Genomic DNA, 22,934 nt, shown 5'->3' with positions numbered 1-22,934 from the left:
AAAAGTACACTTCCCTAAAAGTTTTATTTTTTTGTGCATGAAATCTACATTGTTCACACACACACATCACAGCAGATGACACCCTTCTGCTTTTAATGAGCACACAAATAATATCTGAGTACCGAGTCTTAAAAAGCTCTTAAAAAGGAAAACTCTAAATGTCCAATATTTATGAAACAAGAGAATATATATACATACATACACACACACACACACAAATGAAATATAATACCAGTGTGCTTTTTAGCACAGACACTGACAAACATAACGAACAAGTCAATAGATCTAAACATGATTAAGGATATTTGACTTACTAGCTCTCAGAATAGAAAAACCATTCATATGAACATATGTAAAGAACAGACTAGTTTTCAGAGGACAGCAGCCTACATATGCTTTAGTATCTTTTATTACTTAATTTTTTACATTATTTTTAAATATGAAATAAATTTCATCATTTAATACATTTTAAAATTACTAAAACTGAAAGGTTTTGCTACTTTGTTTTGGTTTTCTTTTCTTCTTTTTAATCCAGAACAAGTCTTCTGGAGCTGAAGACAATAATAACTCAGCAGCAGGCCAGCACATATGAGGCCCTATATTTAATCATGACATAGCAAAAAACAAAACTAAAAAATAATTTTAAAAACAAGCAATTGGAGTTATTGTTAACAGAATAATTTTAGGCATGCACAGTTATGCACACCTTTAATCCCAGCACTTAGGAGACAGAGGCAGGTGGATCTCTGAAAGTTGGGAGCCAACCTGTTCCACATAGTAAATTCTAGCATGGTCAGGGCTACATAAAGAAACCCCATATCAAAAAAACAAAAAGAAAAATGAAAGGAAAGAAGAAATAATCCAAATAACAAGTGTTCTCAGTTGAGCTCAAAAAGCTGTGAAGCCATTCCTGTGTCAGGTGTAAGATCCAGCGATCTCTACAGGGAACAATGGGTGAAATGGCTACTGTGGCTTAAAGAACTACAGCCAGTTTGTACACACGGAAGCCACCTGCATCGTCATACAATTCTATGTGTAACAAAGAGTTATACTCAATATGTTTATATCCATAATCATGCTCAATTGCTGTCTAAAAATGTTTTGAATTATTTCATAAACTAATCTCAGCAGGAAAGAAAGCTCTTTTTCTTCAGCAATTTCTGTAAAATCTCAGCACAAATTATATCTATTAGCAATTCAGAAATTGCCATTTGTGCTAAAAATGGCATAGAATTCCTACTGTGTAATTACTAAATGTTTCTGAAATACTACGTTTTAGATGAAAAGACTAATTTCCAAGAATTGATAAAGGAGAAAATCATGCCCACAGTAACCAAGCATTGTGCAGAGCCATCAACAGGTATTCTCAAAACACAACCAATGGCTGTGGGAATTTATACTCCTAAAAGCTGAGCTACACTACTGGCTTTAACTATGACCAATACTTTACAATATACTCAGTGACTAGTGACCGTTAGGACAATGTACCATCTTAGACACTTTGCATTTAGTACTTTATACTTAAGAACAAAACAGTGATTTTGTTCAATAAAAATGAGAATATCTGACTGAAAATGGTTTACATTTTACTGTTAGGATAAAAGATCAGTCTGTTGATTATAGAGTCAGTAATCTCATGTTTTAATAAAGAAGCACATTAGATATCAAGTTTATTAGTGAATGGTTGGGGACTGGGGTGGAAAAAACCATTACAGTCCAAAACAGCATAGTTAGTTGAATAAACATGTAAGACAGAGCAACTTTTGTTTCACATAATCAAGAGCATTTCTTACAACCTAGAGTAAGAACCAACTGCTAAACTTTGCCAACACTTTTGTTACAGAAATGTAAGATACATGATTGAATTTTTCTACAGATCAATCACGTTGATTTATCTGTTAAGAATCAATGATTAGAAAGAAAAAAAATTCTGTAGAATAAAAAAGACTCATAATCTATCAGCTGCCTTTACACTCATAAGGAAACATGAACCTATTAAAAAAGAAACTGATATATAGAAAGCAGAAATCAATCCACTATTCCAAATTCATAATAAAACTAATTTTATAATTTAATCAAAAGAATTAATAACAAAAAAGGATTAAGATATTTAAACTTCAGATTTTAAATTTAACAATATACTCAACTACCAATAACTAATGAGTTAACGATGTAGCAAGGCCTGAGAATAACAGCTTGAATATAGAAAGGGCATCTATAAATAAATACATAGAAATACTTTGTTTATATGAACAAATTGTGTACGTCCTTTATAAATTCCTTGGAAGACTTCAACACTACATTCTACTTTTTCCTCCAAACAAATTTCAAGTGTCCCCAAAATTATGTGCTTCCTGATCATTTACCTTTTCTTTAGTATTTCTACACTTTTATATTCCTATAACACAAATGTTTATCAAGAACTGAAAGCAATAACCAAACTGTGCATTCTTTTAAAGTAGACAAAAAAAGTCTTAAGTCATGATTTGAAATGGGAAGGTGTGAAATAGGAAGATGCTTGAGTGGACAGACAGTGACATCAGCCAGCAGTCTCTCCATGTATCAGCAGAAAGCAAAGAAAGGTAGCGAGCTCAGACACACCACTGCCATGGAAGATGTAATCATCTTACCCCGGGTATAAAGGTGAATACATTGTATTTCTGATTTTTTATAGAATTCCTAGGATGTTTTTCTTCACACTTCTCTGGACATCCAAGCCATACTGTTCGAGCTTTCAGTTCTTTCTTCCTTTGACAAACATTTATCAGCCAATCACAGCAACTGCATGAAACAAAAGATATAGATACACAATGTATGCCTTTTAAAAAAGGCTAATTTAATTCTACATGTTTAGAGTCAAAACTGATTGTCTGTATTCCTTGGCCATTATCTAATGCTAATGTCATTACCATATGCCTTTTAACATCCTATTACAAAGTCACAATTTTTGAATGTTGACTCTGGTCCAAAAAGACTGACAATCTAATACAGAATACAGTAGCCATAGATGGGCATTTTAATTTTAATTAATTTAACTGACAACTCAGATTTTTTTAAGAGCAGAACATCTTTTTTAATATTTATTATTATGCATACAGAATATATACAGAATATAATGTATACAGAATATGCAGACATAAAATGCATAGCAATATTCTGTCTGTGTGTATGCCTGCAGGCCAGAAGAGGGCACCAGATCCCATTACAGATGGCTGTGAGCCACCATGCGGTTGCTGGGAATTGAACTCAGGACCTTTGGAAGAGCAGGTAATGCTCTTAACCTCTGAGCCATCTCTCCAGCCCAGACAATGCAGATCTTCAGCTATACTTCAAGAGTTCAACAGCCACCATGGTTAGTGGCTTCCATGGAACATTAGAGATGAGATGCTCCCACTACTACAGTGAGTCCTACAGGACACCACTTGTCATAAACAAACCAACTAGGGTCAGGGACCTCAAGATACTTATGAACACACTTCTTTTCAGCATTCAAAATGCAGCAGTAATTCCTTAAAACTGCACTGTTAAAAATCTTTGTTCTTCAACAAATAATCTGATATATAAATATACAGAGACACAGCTAAGTTAAAACAGTAAATACACAAGACTAAGCATCTGAAAACTACATTACAAAATTAGGAAATGTGTTACTGCTAATTATATCATTGCACACAGACAGAATTATAGAGTTGTTAGAGAGCAACAATCAAGTCCCACACTACTACACAGAACTGAATAAACCTACCCATGATGGGCTGGAAATGTCCTGACAAATCCCACTTGGTCATACAGATAGACCACAAATACATCAAAAAGAGAAGGTAGGTGACCTCGGTGCTCAGAGGAAAGGGCATACGACATATATATATAAGAGGTTATGCTTTATATATATATATATATATATATATATATATATATATATATATATATATACACACACACACATACACACACATAACCTCTAATAGCTGGGTATGGTGAGTTACACTTGTAATCCTAGCCCTTTGGAGGTTGAGAAAAGACTGACACCAAAGTATAAGTGTCAACTGTGCAAAGTATAAACTGTGCAACACAGTGAGTTCCAGGCCAGCTTATGCTATATTGTGAAACCATAAATCCTAAATACCTAATCCCATCCAAAAAACTATGTGTGAACCTTACTGACTGGTAGAACTAAGGGAAAAAATTAAATTATGGGTAATAGTTTTAGGACAAAGTAATGGAAATAAAACATCAGAAAACACAGAAAAATAAGAGGGACAAGAAAAGAGAAATCTTGAGGATGATGGTGGCACACACCTTTAATCCTAGTACTGGGGTAGGGGGTAGAGGCAGGCAGATCTCCGAGTTTGAGACCAGCCTAGTCTACAGAGTTAGTTCCACGACATTCAGGTATACACAGAGAAACCAGAGGGGAGGGTCCTCTAGAAGAAGTAACTGAGTATTTCCTTAATAATATTTCTATGTATCCTAAATAAGTATAAAGAGAACACTTTCAGATTTGACAGCATAAGGCATTGTATAAATCTAGTAAGTAAATCCAGTTATATACAAATTATGCTTTTCCTTAAAGTGTTTTATAATCAGCTTTTCATAAATGCCTCTGCAATCAAAGCAATCTTCTAGCATTAAGTAAAATATATTTACATATCAAGATTTTAGAATTTTATTCATAACAAAATTCTCAAAATAGACCAGTTCTTTCCACTATTTCCCACAAATTAGACTATTCTATCTAATTGCAAGCATCTTTGGTTACCATGACCAAAACAACATAGTATTCATGTCATCTTGCAAGATGAGCATTTTCCCATGCTTCTGCACCCCAAATGTTTTACAGATTAACTCAAAGCCATTTAGAACCAGGAATAAGCCCAGCATCTGATATCCCCCTTCTCCTCTCTTCATATGGAAATGCCATTCTTGTCTCCAGTTTTCTAGAAACAAAGTGATTTTTGATAACGAGTGAAATGTAAATCTCGTGAGAAAGATCATCAGCCCAGATCAAAGAAAGAGATAGATCAATACATCAATGTCCCACACTGCGTCTACAGGAAGCTGCATTCACTCTCATGACAGAAAGTCAAATTGAAAAAAAAACAATAATGAACATTTCAGCAAGAAATTTCTAAGTCTTCAGGTTGGAAATTCTGCCAAACAACAAACCTTTAAAAAAAAAAAAACAGTTTGGAGTCAAAGTACTGAGTAGGTGATACTAAGTACTAAAAGTAATTTTAAAATGAGAATTAACTACTCACAGGATGTATAAGCAATAATGTATTAAAACACTACAACTCACTAATCTTTGTTCTAATCTAACTGTATTGAAATAATCACTAAAATTTTCTTCCTGCAATTAATTTTATACATCTGCTATGAGAACCACCATAAGTAGCCACAATAATTCTGAATGTAAGAATGCTTGGCATTTAGAAAACAAAGCAATAAACATTCAAAACTGAAAATATATAAGGAATAAAGAATTAGGTCCATGCTGATTGCTAATTATATAAGAACTCTCTATGTACAGTGTTTAATTTCTACCATTTCTCTATAGAGGAGACCCCCAACCAAACCACAGAATTGTAAGGATCTCAGGTTACACATCCCACAAGACAATGGGACATGCATTAACACCATATCCACTATCAACCTAGTCTAGATGGTTCTATTAGCTTTTCCCATGGGATCACAACTTATTCATATAAAGTATTCATTTATAAACATATCTTTAGATTTTTCTGAGCTGTTTCAATATCCTTAAACCTGGGTCCTTTTGGTATTGACATAAACATTTTTAAATATCTTCTTAATATTTTCCATGAAGAAAGAACCATATTACAAATAAAAACTAAAACACAGCTATATATTCCATTTAAAAACAAAAGTCATGGTCATGGTGCCTCTTCACAGCAACAGAAACCCTAAGACAGATGCCTACCACTGCTAAATCTAGGTGTGGTAGTACAGGCCTATAATGGCAGCATTTAAGATATGGAAAAAGAAAGATCAGAAATGGAAGGCTGTCCTTGGCTACACAGTGAGTGGGAAGCCAGCCTGAGAAACCAAAGACCCTGCCTCAAAAAATAACAACAACAAAAGAAATCAGAGAGCTGAGCATAGTGCCTCACGCCTGTAAGTTCAGCACTCAGGAGGATGAGCACAAAGGACTGGAGCTGAAGTGAAGTCTGGGCCTCTGAGTGATTTCCAGATGGACAACCAGAGCTAGTGAATACAGACGCCTCAAAATAACCCATATCAGACAAACCAAGAATTGAAACATTCTGTATAATAACTCACCTGCTTTCCTCAAGATGCCTAGAGACAGAAGATAAACACTAAATAACTGCTCCAGATAAAATCAAGAGTAGAAAGGCATACCACCTAGATGCTACACAAGGATCCCAAGGATTGAGGGAAATGGACCATAAAGAATACTGCTCAAAATTAGATGGCATTGAATATGGGCTTTAAAATATACACAAAGTATTGTAGTAATGGTAAATTTCATTAATTTGGTTACCGGACTGTGACTGCATAAGAAAAGACTTTTTTCTTAAGAATATTAAAAAAACTAAAAGAATTGAGATTTCAGAAGGAATGAAGTAACATAGTTCATATGATTCAAAATAATACAAGAAAAAGCCAAATGTTTAAGAAAAAAATACTCAAAGCAACAGTCACCCTAAAGTCAACTGCACTGTTATTACATTTCCTGTGGACTAAAATTTAATTCAAGGGAAACAATTAAAAGAAAACAGAGAAGAGGACACCAAAAGTTTTCAAATAATCCTTAAAATAGGAACCCAGCCCCCCCCCCAAAAAAACCCTAACAATCTAGCAATATTAATTTTGTAAAGAGAGTTGTAAACATCTGTTACCAGGACTGTTAAGTGGTGCTCACCACTGACCTCACACATTAGACAAACCACAGGAAGAGGGCTCTGGAACAGTTCATGCTGGTGTAAACAAAAGAAACCCCTTGAGTCGCTGGTGGTCCCGCACTAGAAGGCAGAGGCAGGTAGATCTCTGTGAGTGTGAGGCCAGCCTAAGCTACACAATGAGTTCTAGGACAGCTAGGGTTACACAGAAAAGCCCTGTCTCAAAAAATAAAAATAATAAACAAACAAAGCTCTTGAAAGGGAAAATTATCAAAAAGTGATACCTACAAAACAGCAACTGAGCTGCTGATGAAGGTAATCTATAATTAAATATGTACTCACAAAAAAATACTCCAACTATATTGGAATTGTGCTATTTAACCAAGAATGTTTTTTTCAATAAGTCACAGCCAGTTTCTGGAGAGATGACAAGAAAGACAGTCAAGGTGAGTGTGCCCGTTTACAGGCTTCTCCTCCTCTGTGGACAAAGATAGACCCCAAGTGTGGCAAAAGTCCCCAATACAAACAGCAAACAACAGAAAGACAGTAAAGGCTGACACCTTATGATAGGCTCTGCTTAGCCCTGGGGACTCACACATTTGCTGGATGTGCCTGCCTGTCCCTGGAGTGCCAGGTGACGCCATGGCATCTGTACTTTCCCTACACGCTCCAGGCAAGGCAGTCAGAGCAGGTTAACATAAAACACTCGGAAAGCTGAAGGTTTAACTTGCTGACTTGTTGGGGAAACAGAAGAATCTTATTCCCAGTCAAAGCATTAAAGCCGAATAATGCACAAAATTACATTATTATTAAGGTATAATTTTAAAGTTCGTATCTACCCTTTTAAAAAGGAAATGCCATGTACACGGTTACAGCAAATACAATTAATTCTACTATGCATCAGCAACAAAATTATTAACTTCCCCCAGGTTTTAATCATTGAGAATTTCTCACAAAATAGTAATTATGTTTTCCCTTTCAGATCCGCTTGCTCTGATGTGGATAATGTTGTCAGTACACTCTATGACGGTGCATTTTCTTTAGCTTTCATACCAACATAGACTGATACATCTAACAAACACTCTAGCCACTAAACATCTATCCAAACTCTTCATATACACACTAATCAGGTAGTAACAAAAGACGAACCTGGTACAGAGGAATTTCCATCCACCACACACAAACCACTCTAGTCCTCTTTTTCTCCGTGTTATCCTAGCTCGGGGTAAAGTGTGGTAATCACTTTCATCATTCTCAAAGCCTTCTTCAGACATCATCAGTGGCATTTCATCCAAATGGGCAGATTCATCTTCCAGCTGGTACCTAAAGGGAAAACAGAGAGCTAAGCAATCTTGTTACTATATGTTTCTAGAATAGTACCAGGCTAAATTTTACAAATCCCCTGTGGTGGTTTGAATGTGAATGGCCTCCAAAGGCTCATGCTTGAATGTTTCGTTCCTTTTTGGTTGAACTGTTTGGGGAAAGGTTAGGAGGTGTGGCCTTGTTGGATGAGGTGTGTCACTGGGAGTGTACTTTGAGGTTTCAAAAGCCCATTCCAGGCCCAATCAATCTCTCTCCTGCCCTCCTTCCATCCCTCCCTCCCTCCAACCTGCAGATCAGATATAAGTTCTCAACTACTGCTCCAGCACCACGCCTGCCTGACTGCTGTGCTCTTTGCCATGATGACCATGAACGAATGGACTCAACCTCTGAAACCGACATCAAGCTTTTATAAGCTGCCTTGGTCATGCTGTCTCACAGAAATAGAAAAATAACTAACATATCATCTTCTGTTTTTCTCAAAACTAAGTTACCTTCACCTGAGGCAAACCATTGTTAAAAGCAAACAAACTACTACATAATGATATAAATTCCCTTTGCAAAAGAACAACAACAACAACAAAAAACTTGATACAAGATAAGTTAGGCAATAGTGAATATAATTCCATATATAGATATAGGCAAGTACTCTCTGAACTGTTTCCAATAACAAGGGAAGCAGCCTCAAGAAATAATAGTGAGAAGATGAAATCTTAAAAGTTTCTGCTCAGCAAAGAAAAACAATAGAAGTGAACACAGCCTACAGGATGAGCTCGCTTTTCTCAGCTCCACTACAGACAGGGTTGTCTAGACTATATAAAGAAATGCCCCCCCAACACACACACACACACACACACACAGAGAGAGAGAGAGAGAGAGAGAGAGAGAGAGAGAGAGAGCTGCCAGTTGACAAATAAGCTTACAAAATGAACACATCACCCTCAAAAACAGAAACACAATGCCCTGTACGTATTTAAATGTTAGCCACTCAAAATTACTTCACAATCCCACCTCCCCGCAGTCAGGATGGCGTAAGAAAAGGTACAACAAACGCTGTGAAAAATGTGGGACAGTGAAGGAAACTGTACTCATTGCTGGAGGAGTGAAAGCTCATTCTGCCATTACGGAAATCACTGTGCATGTATGGTGTAAGAGGTCCTTCTGTTTGCATGTTGCTTTCATTGGTTAATGAATAAAGAAACTGCCTTGGCCTAGTTGATAGGGCAGAACTTAGGTAGGTGGGGAAAATTAAACGGAATGCTGGGAGGAAGAAGGCAGAGTCAGAGAGCCACCATAGAGCCGCCAGAGTCAGACATGCTGAATCTTTCCCAGTAAGCCACTGGCACATGGTGATACACAGATTAATAGAAAAGGGTTAAATTAAGATGTAAGAATTAGCCAATAAGAAACTAGAGCTAATAGGCCAAGCAGTGTTTTAATGAATACAATTTCTGTGTAATTATTTCAGGTGTAAGCTAGCCAGTGGCCAGGACAAACAAGCTGCCTCTCCTAGTGACACATGTATACCACAGCAGAATTTATTTCAGCTGCAAAAGAAAAAGAAAACTGGCAAGAAAACACATGGAATGGAAAGTATTATAGCACAAGACAGCTCAGATAGAAACTGCATGTTCTCTCATGTAAGCAGACGCAGTATGGAGGCTACACTGCTAGAAGGTGGACCACAAGAGGAGGAAAAAGTGTTGAGGAGGGGAAGAGAGCAACAGGAAAACAAAGAGTCCAGATAACGTGGCGCTGGATGCGCAGTGCTCTGACCCTCTGCAGCCACTGTGTTCTCGTCAGTCACCCAGTTTCACAGCTTCTTCAACATAGATGTGGCTTTACATTTTTTCTGGAAACTTTAGCCCATGCCAGATAGAATGCTATTCCAACAAAACAAAACATTCTCAGATAAAGGAAAGCCAAGACAACATTTTGTCAGCAGCTCCGCCCTATGAAAATGCTAAGCAAAGTTCCAAGATAAAAACAGTATCCAAAGGAAATTCAGAACTATAAGATCAAGAAAAACAAGAAAAGCTCTTTAGGAATAAGCAGAACTAAATGTAAAACTGGCAGCACTGTGTAGTTAAGTTTCCAATGTCAAAACGTGAAGACAAACAGTAAAAGTAGAATAAGAAGGAACAAAGGTCCTCTAGTTTTACACGAGGTGTTAGTGGACACTGTTCAAGGAACACTGTTAAGTTAATGATGGATACTGCAGCCCTCAGAGTGGGGCTTCTCAACAGGGGCATAATTTACATTGTGACCACATATCCTTATTGTGAAGTGTTGTTCTGTACATACAGAATATTCTAGAGCATCCCTACTTCTAGGTCCTAAATACCAGCAGCATCATCCCTTGCGGAGACAATAAAAATGTCCCAACAATGTCTTTGTGTAGTACCAAAAAACTTCTGAAGTACAAAAATCACCTCCTCAAGGAAGAACCTTAAATACAGGAAAACGTCTTGTTGAAAAATTAAAAACCAGTGAAAAAGACATAACGTGAAGACTACTCAAAAGAAAGCTAAATAGCTGTACTAAGACAACTAAAATACTTTTACAGATTAATTTTTACTCATGTATATATGTGTGTGACTGTGCCACTTATGTGGGGGGGCAGGAGTGGGCATCAGAGTCCTTGGAGCTGGAGTTATACTGGGTTGTCAGCTGCCCAACATGTGCTGCAAACTAAATTCAGGTGTGTCCTCTCTCTCCAGCCCCCAAGAACAGTTTCTTAATCAGTCAGAACTAAAAAAGCCACTGCTACTTAAAAGGCTTAGAACACCAATAAAATCTAATAATCTTAAACAAAAACAAGAATAAACAAAACCTCTATCCAACCACAGAATAACATTCTACTTAATTCACTCACAGATCACACCAGGGCTGTTGCCATTAGCCATGTATGGGCCCGTGGCCCTATAGAAGCCAGGGTCTGAGTTAATGCCCATGGCTTCTGTTACCACCAAGGGCTCTGTGGATGTCCAGGGTCTGGTCAGTCACCTGAGACCATGTTGGTGTCCAAGGGCCATGCTGCTACCAAGGGCCATGGTGACATCCAACCCTGAGCTGCAGCTAAGGGTCATGTCTGGATCAGTACTCCCACTGCAGCTGGGGTCTGTGCTGATGTTTATGGCCCACATTAGCACAGGGGGTCATTGGAACCATGCTGTGCTGAGCCAGGCCCACTCTTCAATAGCCCTGGTATAGCTGGCCCTGCCTTTCGTTGGCTACTGCAGCAGGAGAGTGACTACCCAAATGTCCCCTACAGCAATCCAGAGAGAGAGGGCCCTGAACTTTGCCTGGACAAAACAGTAGAGCTGCACTGGTAGCGGGTGACCGGGATCTGAGGACCTGCGAGCAAAAGAACTGACCCTGCTCCTTGCTGCAGGCTGCACTGGGTGAGCCACCTGAGGTGCCACTAGAGAGCTCACCCAGGTAATGACTGAGGGAAAGTTGATGGGTTGACCAAGCCAGAACCAGGGCTGTGAGTTGGCACCTCATCTATGAACTGTTGGAGCAGGTAAAGAGGATGAACCTACAGTTCCAAAACAGCAGGGTCTCCACAACACAGGATAACCAAGAGGAGCCCCAGTGAGAGCCCAGCATCAGTGGTGTAGCATAAGCCAGAGCACAGAGTCAGACCAATGACATCAATGACATGTGGCAGTGAAGACTTGCAAGCAAAGATGAAAGGACTAAAGGCAAACTGTGTGACTCAAGGGCCATACTACCGCTTTCATAATGAGATTCTTCTGTTGTTGTTTTGTCCTGATCGTGTGACGGCTACAAGCACACAGGACAAAACAAGTAAACTAACAGGTTACAGAGAGAGAGAGATCCAGAATGAAAGCAAACCCAACAAGCCTCCCTGTGATGTCGATCTTAGTTGTCAACTTGATGGGAGTTAGAACCTCCTCTGCCTACATCCATGAGAAGAATGTTTCATGTGAGGTTTGGTTAAAGAGGGAAAACCCATTCTCAATGTGTGTGCCATGCCATAGATTGATGCCCCGTGATGAATAAGCAGGAGAAGACAAGCTGGCAACCAATATTATGTCTCTCTGCTTGGTGACTTTGGACACAATGTGGCTAGGAGCCTCACATTCCTCTCTCTCCCAATGAGAACAGACCATACAGCAGGACCAAAGTAAACCCTCCTTTCCTTAATTGTTTTTATCAGGTAGTTCTTACAGCAGTAAGAGAAACAGCAGTGTACTTCCTTATGTACCAGGAAACAGTCACCCAATAGAGGGTCTGAAAGGACCAAAGAGAGACCTTCATTGTTGTTGTTATTGTTTTCGAGACAGGGTTTCTGTTTTAGCTTTGGAGCCTGTCCTGGAACTTGTTCTGTACACCAGGTTGGGCTCGAACCCACAGAGATCCTCCTGCCTCTGCTTCCCAAGTGTTGAAATTAAAGGAGTGCATCACCACCGCCCGGAGAGAGTAGGAATCTTAAAGATGAGGGAGAGGCATTGGAGCAGCAATGTGCAAGTACTGGAGATGCATCCTCAAAGCACATGCAATAAACTGATACAAAGCAAATCTAAAACTGACAAAGCCATACCACTCTGAAAACTGTTCTCGCCATGTTTATAGAAAAGAGACGGTCGTGACACATAGCATGGACAAGACACGGACTACCAGGGAAGCACCAGAATGGAGTTTTATTCTCATTTCAAATTATCATTATTTATTAGCAGTTCTAAGCCTGAGAATAGTTTCCAAAAAGGACTTTAAAAACATGCTTTGCCTTATTGGTTAAGAGGACAAAGTAATTCTTTTGCTGTTGCTGTTTGAGATAGGGCCTCACTATATAGATCAGGCTGGCCTAAAACTCACTTGAGACCTTACTGCCTCTGCAACCATGACTGCAGGTTCACATTATCCATGGAAATAAACATGCAGAAATTGATCTGCAAAGGTAACCAGAACTGCACTGGCTGTTTGAAAGAAGAGCCAAGGAAATAGAAAAGATTTTAATACCCACGACCAAATATACAGAGGAGGGCTGAAGTGATAGCTCAGTGGTTAAGAGCACTTGCTGCTCTTGCAGAGGACCCAGGTTCGGTTCCCAGAACCCACATGGTAGTTCACAACTGTCCATAACTCCAGCTCCAGGAAATCTGGCATCCTCTTCTGGCTTTTATAGGCACCAAGACACACATGCATACATATGTGCAGACAAAGTATTCATACACATAAAATAACACACACACACACACAGGCAAAATGGGTTATCATATTGCTAGTACAGGAGGGGGGAAAAACAGGAAAAAACTAAAGAATCGTGGGAAAGGAAAGGGGCTCCTAACCCTTGCAGACTGGGAATCAAGAGGGTCTCCCAAACCAGATTATAAACCATGTCATCAGTAAAAATATGTCTTGGTTTCCTTATGAACTGTCTATAAACAAGAGTATTCCTTAGCCCTCTGTGACTATGCTTTTATATTATGAGTCTACAGACGATCAATACACCTCAGAAGCCACCTTATGATCTCACTCTTTTGTTTGGTGTTTTAGATGGGTTAGGGTGATGTTTTTAAGACCCTGTCTCATATAGCCCAAACTGGCCTCCGGTTTACTATATTCAGTTTCATGAGAAGCAGGCAAACACTCTAACCAACTAAGCCACACCCCCCAACCCATGATCTCAATTTCTCAACAAAAATGCATTAGATAAGTTTACCAAAACTTACTTTTTACTAAATCTTTTAATTTCTTACAGTACTATAATTTCAAAAGTCACAAAATCATGTGAATAGCTTTTAGTGAGAAACTTCAAAGTTTTGAGAAGCATGCACACTTCTGGATATGTAATACTACCTTCCTGATTTCTTATTTAATATTACACATGTGTACACATGTCTGTGCACATGTGCAGGTCAGAAGGACCCTTTTTAGGAACTGGTTTTTCTCCTATCTCCTTGGCTTACACAGCAAGTGGTGCGGGAGAATTATCTGTATTCTGTCAATCATATTTTAATAAAACGCTGATTGGCCAGGCAGGCAGTATAGGCGGGAAAGCCAGACAGAAAGTAGGGATGGAGCAAAGAGACTGGGAGTATTCTGGAAGCAGAAGCTCTCTCTCAGCCACTCCTGTACAGACCACCGAAGAGACAGCATGTAACCTGCCCAGCTCAAAAAGGTATGGAGCCATTATGGCTAACATAGATCAGAATAATGGGTTAATATAAGTTATAAGAGTTAACAAGAAGCCTGACCCTATGGGCCAATCAGTTTATAACCTTATGGAGTCTTGTGCGTGATTTTCCTTGGGACTTGCTGGCTTATTGGGGTACTGGGCCAGACAGAAACCCCAACAAGCCGGCCCCACATGTTACAAGCAAGAACTTAACCTAAAGAACCCTTTCACTGGCCCAAAACTATTTTACTTTTTTATTCTTTTCTTTGACAGTGTCTCACTATATAGGCCAGGTTGGCCTGGAACTCAAGAGACCAGTCCGCCTCTACCTTGTACATCCTGGGACTAAAGGCATGTAACTGGGGCTCTTCTTAGACCTGTCCTAGGTTCTAAACTCTGAGCTTAAACCTGTATTCAAACCTCAAGTCTGACGCTACTTCCTACTAACTTGGCCTGAAATTCTTTAGTATCCCGACTCCTGCGACAGAGGTCTCTACAAGGAACTCCTGAGGCTACAGGCAACAGTGCAGGGTTACAGCTCCCCTGCCCTCATGGCCTCCAAGGATGATGACGTGGAAGACCTCTGTGAAGCGTAAGTACACTGAAAGAAATGGCACCTATTTTCTCCCACTTTAAAAGTCCTCTCCACCAATGAAACTGTCAGCTCATCTTAAGGGCTCCATATTACCATCTACAAATTACATTTTAGGCAATGGGGAGGGCACAAAGGAGCTTGAAGCAAGTATTTTCCCTGAAATGGTCCTTTTTTTCTTTTCTGCATAAGATTATGTCTTTCAACAAACTTTCTAAATAAACTAGAAAAATGAATATTTATTCAAACTACAATCAAAATTCAAAACACTAGCTAATATACATAAGAGTTCTTAGGGCATTTCTTTCATTAAGGATCTCTCAATAATCACGTTGCAGGAGTGGCATTCACACCAATGTGAATGCTGGAAGAGCAGCACAAGGGGCTCTGGAAGCTCAGACTCAGAGCAATACCGAGTCTAGTAACCGAGACTGCAGAAATGCAGCCTTTGAACTGGCAAGCAATTTGTTCCCTCTCAAGCAATTTTCCTATTGTATTGAAAATTTTACCTCAGTATTTAAAAACAATAAGATGATGAATAATGGATTTTTTTCCCAGAGGCAGGATAAGCAGAGAATCCTAAGTGTCTTTGTTGCCTGGTGTCATACACACTTAATTGGTTTGTCACTCAAGAGAAATCAACGTTTCCAGCAATTAAGTATAATTCTGGAAACATTTTTAAAATGAGTAAAAACAATGCGAACAAAGAAAGCAAGAGATGACACAGACCCAAGTGTACTGCCTCATTCAAGGAGGACGCGCCACCTCAGCTCTTGTCCCAGGCAGCAACCAACTGCTCAAGTACTGAGGGACACAATTTCCAAGGCCCTAAGAGAAAGAAGGCCAGGGCAGTGGGTACCTCACACTCACCTGTTACCGTAAGTGTCTGAAGCTCTGCTGTTTCAAACTATTCTTGAGAATTTATATTAAAGAAATTTAAAGTACAACCTAATGCTCAAAACTTTAGAAAAAATAACATAACCTCCTTTGCCTGCACGCTAACAAAGTAGAAAAACAACAAAACAAGTAAGTGCTATAGTGCTATATAAGTAAACTGCATACATCCTTTTAAATGGAGCCAAGTCATTAGTACAACGCGACTGAGTAACTAAGCCTCTGCAGCCTCTATGAGCAGAAAAAAGGGTTCAAAGGCTGGAACGCTCTGCCCCTTGGCCATGAAAAATGGCTTACGGAAGGCAGAGGCACAATTAGTACCAAGAATTCACCAAGTGCATGAAAAGACAGAGAATTTAAAGAAACAATGATAAGAAGCAAGAGAGTTTATCAAGCCATGGGGTGGTTGAAGTTCTTTTATTGCTGTTGGAGGGAAACTGCTTGGTCTCATAACTGTGGGTCATCTGAGATTTATTTACATGCGGGTGAATGATAATGAGATTATCTTGCTGAGTAGTAAATTTTATGCCTTAAGTTGTTTTTGAGTCTGGTCACTTCTGTCCCGTGGTCATTTCTGTAAGGTACCTCGGTCATGGGTGCTGGGCTTCAAATGTCTTTGTAAGGTACTATGGGTCACTAGAGATCAGGCATGATTATTAAAGTGTGGGTATTTTTTTATATTGAGCCTCTCCAAATGTGTGACAGAAGATTAATGTCTCAGTGTCAGGACAGAACCTAACCCAAGGGACTCGTGTATCAGTCACCCTCAAAAAGGCCGAATGGTATCATAGACGAGGCTGACTCTCTCATGCCACCCAGAAAAAGCAAGAAGACATGCTGGCATTAAAGCACCTTGACACTGAACCATATAGCCCTAGAGAGCAACGTCTGCCCTTTACCAACTAAAACTAGACTAATGGTAGGCAGTACTGACCAGCACTTGTTCAAAGGAACAAGGGAGACAGTACCAGGAAGAAATGCCATGGTTCTGGCTGAAATAACAAGCACAAGGAGAAAGGCTAGCCAGCCCCTTGAGCTGGGAAGTAACCACAACACTAAACTAGTAGGGTTTTTTTGTCTTTTAAATTTTTTATTATTTTCTTGTATGTATGGGTGTTTTACCTGCCATGTATGTCTGTGCACCACGTATATGCTTGGTGCTCATGAGGCCAGATGAGGGCATTGGATTCCTTGGGACTGTATTAGCAGATGATTATGAGCTGCCATGGGTGCTGAGAATCAAGCCCAGGTCCTCCAGGAGAGCCCCCAGTGTTCTGAGCCATCTCTCCAGGCCCAATGTATTAGTGATTTCTAAAAAGTCCTATAAGAAACCTAAGAATTCTTAGAATAAGAAAATATACCAATATTATACATAGAAAGAACTTTTGAACTATAATTAATGACATCATATCCACTATTAAACACAAAAATAAACACAAATACAGAAATGTTAAGGGCCATGGCCTGTTAGCTCAGGACATAAATTCTAGTTGCCTATAATTATTATGGGCTCTACTATCAATTCTATCTTCATACTAATACTTCAGGTGTGAAAAAACTAACTGAAGCATGCCTACTCTGAAAAGTGTAAAGAATTTCTTATTTTCAAGTTGAACTATGGATCCCTTTCCAGAGAAATTCTCTGTTAACTTCTACAAAAAAATTTCTGAAATCCCAAAGAAAAGGCATGGGCCGAAGAGCTAGCAGAAAAACACCATCCTAAGACTCACTGTGAGGCTGAGTGCTCCTGGTGGAGTCTTGGGCTCATCCCCAACACCACAAATGAGCCAGATCCCTTTAGCTGTAATTATCACAGAAAAAAAAAATTCATCTTTATAATTACTAAAATATTAAATCATCATAATCATGAAACTTTTAGAATTCAAAAGAAATTATGTATAGATCATCAAAATAAGAAAGCTAATATTATAAAAATCTGTGTTACATACACCAAGAAATATCAATATTTTGCAGATAACCAGACAACACCCATCTGTTCTCAGCATGAGTCTCTTATTAAAGAATGAAATTTAGCTATTATAATACGGCAAGTGCCTCTGTGCAGGGCCAATAACTCCAACACTGGGAAACTCAAAGAAAAAGTACTAACGAACATGGGCAAACAACACCCTGATGTTCACTGTCATTTAGTCATCTTCCAGCTATGAAGCTAATCTGAGTAAATCAGTCATCACTTAAAACAGAGAAACAAAACACAAAACTAACAGATGCTTTACTTTTATTCAAGAGAAATCAAAACCTCACACGAACAACAACAACAAAAAAAAAACCCATAGATCCAAATAACTCAGGAGGAAGGGTATGAAGATGAAGGCTGAGGTGGCTGGGGTACGGTTAAGGGTACAGGGCACAAAGCAGTTGTTCACTTGTCTGTTTGCTGGGGATGATGATAATGCTCCAGCACTGACCAGTAATGGCTGCACATGTCTATGAGCTAAAAAGCAAAAAACTGCACACTTAAAATTAGTGATGTGTATGAGATGACAAATATACAAATATCAAAATACTGTTAAACAACAAGAAATACATAATAAAAGTGATTTTTTTTCTTTTTTATTTATTTATTTACTGGTTTTTAGAGACAGGGTTGCTCTATGTAAGAGCCATGGCTAACCTGAAACTGGTTTTGTAGACCAGGTTGCCTCAAACTCACAGAAATCCACCTGCCTCTCCCTCTGGAGTGCTGATAAAAGGCGCACACCACCACCATCCAGCAAAAAAAGTACTTTGTAATGAAAGAGTAGAGCTGAAGGAATACACTGGTGACAAGGGGTTTGGCTAGCAAATAAATCCTTGGATTTAATTTATTTAAAATCTCTCTCAATATCTCTCTCTCTCTCTCTCTCTCTCTCTCTCTCTCTCTCTCTTTCTTTCCTTCTCCCTCTCCCCTGCGCGCGCGCACACACACACACACACACAGTGGAGGAGGGTGAGAAGAGGTAAGAAAGGAGGAAATAGGGTGTGTGAACAACCCAGACCACTTTCCAGATATAAAGACCTCAGGGCTGTGGGGCATTCAGGCTTCAGTAACCAGACACTCCTCTCCCAAGTCAACAAGACTAGTGGGAATTTCAAATGGAAGCAAACAGAACACCCTTGCCCACTCAGGAATCAAAGGTAGCTATGTAACCTGGCCATTCAAGGCAGTGTCTCGCCATTCCCCAGGTACTACTAAGACGATACCACAGGAAGTCTGGTAAAGCTGGAGAATTAAACAAGGTGCAAGTCTTATCACATAATATCCAGTGTCCAGGATGCAATGAAAAGAAAAAAAGAAGGGAAGGGAGAAAAAAATCTCAATTTGAATGAGAAAAAAAAATCCAGAGATGTTAACATCAAAATTACAGATCACAAAATTTTCTGACATGAATTTTAAAAATCTATCACTAAAAAATGCTTAACTGGTGTGGTAGTTTGAATGTAATTGGCCCCATAATCTCATAGAGAGTGGCAGGAGATGTGGCCTTGTTGGAGGATGTGTGTCGCTGTAGGGACAGGATTTGAGATTTCCTAAGCTAAAGAAACCAACCACTGTCACAGAAAATTTCCTGTTTCCTTCTGATAAAGATGCAGCCAGAATCTTTTCTGCCTGCATGCCACCATGCTCCCTGCCAGATGATAATGGACTAACCCTCTGAAACTATAAGCAACAATCTCAATTTAATGTTTTGCTTTATAAGAGTTACTGTGGGGCTGGAGAGATGGCTCAGTGGTTGAGAGCACTAGCTGCTCTTCCAGAGGATCTGGGTTCAATTCCCAGCATTCACATGGCAGCTCACAACTGTCTCTAACTCCAGTTCCAGAGATCCAGCATCCTCACACAGACATATATGCAGGCAAAACAATGGGGCACATAAAATAAAAATAAATTATTTAAAAAAAGAGTTACTGTGGTCATGGTGTTTCTTCCCAGAAATAGAAACACAAAATAAGAAAATGGGAAGCTATGCAGATGGCACAGTTGGCAAACTGCCTGCCATACAAGCATGAGGACTTAAGATTGGATCCCTACCATCCACATAAAAGCTAGAAGCAGCACATGTATAACCCTAGAGATGAGGACCTGAAGACAGGCAGAACATTTGAGCTCATTGTTCAGCCAACCTAGCCAAATGGTGAGTCCAGATTCAATGAGAGATGCTGCCTCAGGAAATAAGGTAGAGCCAGGTGGATCTCTGTGCATTCAAGGCCAGCTTGGTCGACACAAAAAGTTCCAGGACAGCCAGAACTACACAACAGAGAGACTCTATCTCAGGAAGGAAGGAAGGAAGGAAGGAGGGAGGGAGGGAGGGAGGAAAAACTCAAGATGGAGAACAACTCAAAAAGATACCCAAATAGATTTCTGGCCTACGCACACACATACATGAACATATGGATACACCCACAAGAACATATACATTACATATACACACAAGCTTCAGTGGGCAACTGTGAATATATGAATAATAAAAGCAAAAATAATCCCCACAGAGAACTAACATGAAGAAAACCAAGTAGAATTTAAAGATGAAAAGGCAAGCAGAATAGAGGGGAGAACTGGCTAACTTGAGACAGAAGAGGAACTGGACAATAGAACAGGAAATGGACCTCAAGCAAATGAGACACTCGGGACCTGGAAACACAAGGAAAAACTTCTGAAGTATTACCAATGCCACAGATAAAGAAATGCCAGAGAAAGAGGCTCAAAAGTATTCACACAAGGACAAAAAAATAAATAAATAAATAAAAGGATGAACCAAAAGAAATTCATGAAAAACTCATACTATCAAACTACTGATCTTTTTTTAAGTGGTGAGAGAAATCCCATCTAGAGAGAGAAAGCAACTCAGCTGACAACGGATTGCTTATCAGAACCATGAGCTCTCCGTGGCGTAACTTTTTCAGATGCTGAAAAAATTGTCATTCTCATTTGCAATATAGTTCTTTTCCTTTTCCTCCAGGAATGCCTCCTGGTGGATGTCTGAAAACACACACTACCAAACAATATACATGGCTATGATTTTTCCGATACATATATACCTATAATACAATTTAATAACAATACATGTCTAAAGAGATTGACACATTCATTTCTTTCGTGTTTGGGAACACTATTAGGTAAATGGGAATTATTTAAACAATAACATTCCAGAACAGTCAACACCATGACAGTCAACACAACAGCAGTAGAGGCAATGTTCGAGTGGCTAATCGTCAGGTAATACAGACAGAGCACAGAAGGGATGGCTCATATCTCAGACAGGATAGGCTAAGAGATCTCATGCACTATTCAGAGCAGCACATCTAAACTGCTTATTTCTGGAAATTTGCATTTAATATTTTCAAATCATGCTGTCTATAACACATCCACCTGAAAGCATAAGAAGTAAAAGTGTAAAGGGGTTATTATATTGGTGAAATTGGCCTTCAGAAATGGTGGGGAAACAGAGACCTCCTCAGATAAAGGAAAATTAAGAGAACTTATTTTCAACACACCTACTCCCAAAGAATCACTACAGAATTGTTTAAATGGAGCAGAAATAAGAAATTCTAGAATATCAGAAAATGGGAAGTCAACAGAAAGGGCAAAAATATGACTCAATGCAAGAGACTTTGTCTTCTTGAGGTTTCTAAACTGAGAGACGAAGCAAAAGCTACAACACTGTCAGATGTGGGCCTCCGATATATGCAAGAGGAACATCGGTATACTTTCAAAATGCAAAACTTACATACTATATTACAAGTACATTACCAATGAATTGGCTAAAGGGACATAAAGAGGTAAATATTACACTTAAAATATAGCATACTATGGTACACTGTACATGTATATACTACAATGTCTAGAGCTACTCTAAGTATCTGAAACACAGAGAGATGCACGAGAAACAGTTCTATGAGTGCGAAAGGCTAGTCTGGGCTAGCCTGGTCTACAATGTGAAACTGCCTCAAAAAAAGTTTGTTCATCACTCATAAGTGGATTCTAGCCATAGTTAAAGGTCTTTGAGTCTATAATTCGTGATCCTAGAGAAGCTAAATAAGAAGGTGAACCTGAAGAAAATCATATAGTTATCCTCCTGGATATTGGAAGTAGACAGGATTGCCAGGCAAACTGGGGTGCACAGGGGGTGGGGGTGGAAGTAAGGGGAGATGGTTACAGAGAAGGGAGAGGGGGAGGATTGGGGATGGCTTTGGGGAATGGGATGGGAGGAGGGAGGAAGGATGGATATGGGAGCAGGGAAGTTTATATCTCAACTAAGGGAGCCATTTTAGGGTTTGCAAGAGACTTGATTCTGGAGGGGTTCCCAGGCCCAAGGAGAGGTCCCCAGATTGTTCCCTGGGCAGCAGAGAAGAGGGTGCCTGAACTGGCCTTGGGCCATAACCATACTGATGAGTATTTTGCATATCACCATAGAACCTTCATCTGGCGATGGATGGAGATAGAGACAGAGATACATATTGCAACACTGGACTTAACTCCCTAGGTCCAAATGAGAAGCAGAGAGAGGGAGAACGTGAGCAAGAAAGGCAGGATCAGAGGGAACCCTCATCCGACGATGGATGGAGATAGAGACGGAGACCCACATTGGAGCACTGGACTGAGCCCCCAAGTCCAAATGAGGAGCAGAAGGAGGGAGAACATGAGCAAGGAAGTCAGGACCGCGAGGGGTGCATTCACACACTGATACAAGAGGACTGAACTAATGAGAGCTCACCAAGACCAGCTGGACTGGGACTGAACGAGCATGTGATCAAACCAGAGTCTCTGAATGTGGCTGACATGGGGGCTGACTGAGAAGCCATTGACAATGGCACTGGGTCTTGTTTTGTCTGCATGTACTGGCTTTTTGGGATCCTAGTCTGTTTGGATGCTCACCTTCCTAGACCTGGAGGGAGAGGGGAAGAACTTGAACTTCCCACAGGGCAGGAAACCCTGACTGCTCTTAGAACTGGAGAGGGAGGAGGAAAGGGAGTCGGGGGAAGGAGGAGAGGGAGTAGGGGAAATGGAAGGGTATGGGGAGGAGGGGAGGAAGTGGAAATTTTTATAAACAAATAAATAAATAAACTTTAAAAAAAAGTTTGTTCAAATAACCCAAAA

At 39.6% G+C, this 22,934-nt stretch overlaps 1 protein-coding gene across 7 annotated transcripts in view; it reads right to left on the bottom strand.

Moving 5' to 3' along the window:
- Positions 1–22,934, bottom strand: part of Atp9b (ATPase phospholipid transporting 9B) — a 218,779-nt gene that overhangs the window by 193,876 nt on the left and 1,969 nt on the right. For all 7 annotated transcript variants that reach the window (XM_085676363.2, XM_085676368.2, XM_085676362.2 and 4 more), the window contains exons 2-3: positions 8,031–8,204; positions 2,631–2,781 (exon numbers count right to left, since the gene is read on the bottom strand). In XM_085676363.2, coding sequence (XP_085532489.1) covers positions 2,631–2,781; positions 8,031–8,204 — 325 coding nt within the window. The remainder of the gene's footprint in view (positions 1–2,630; positions 2,782–8,030; positions 8,205–22,934) is intronic.

This window comes from Myodes glareolus, chromosome 13 (genome assembly GCF_982192425.1).
Source record: "Myodes glareolus chromosome 13, mMyoGla1.1, whole genome shotgun sequence".
Taxonomy (NCBI): domain Eukaryota; kingdom Metazoa; phylum Chordata; class Mammalia; order Rodentia; family Cricetidae; genus Myodes; species Myodes glareolus.
The sequence above is the reverse complement of the archived record's forward strand: the minus strand, read 5'-3'. Positions and strand labels throughout refer to the sequence as shown.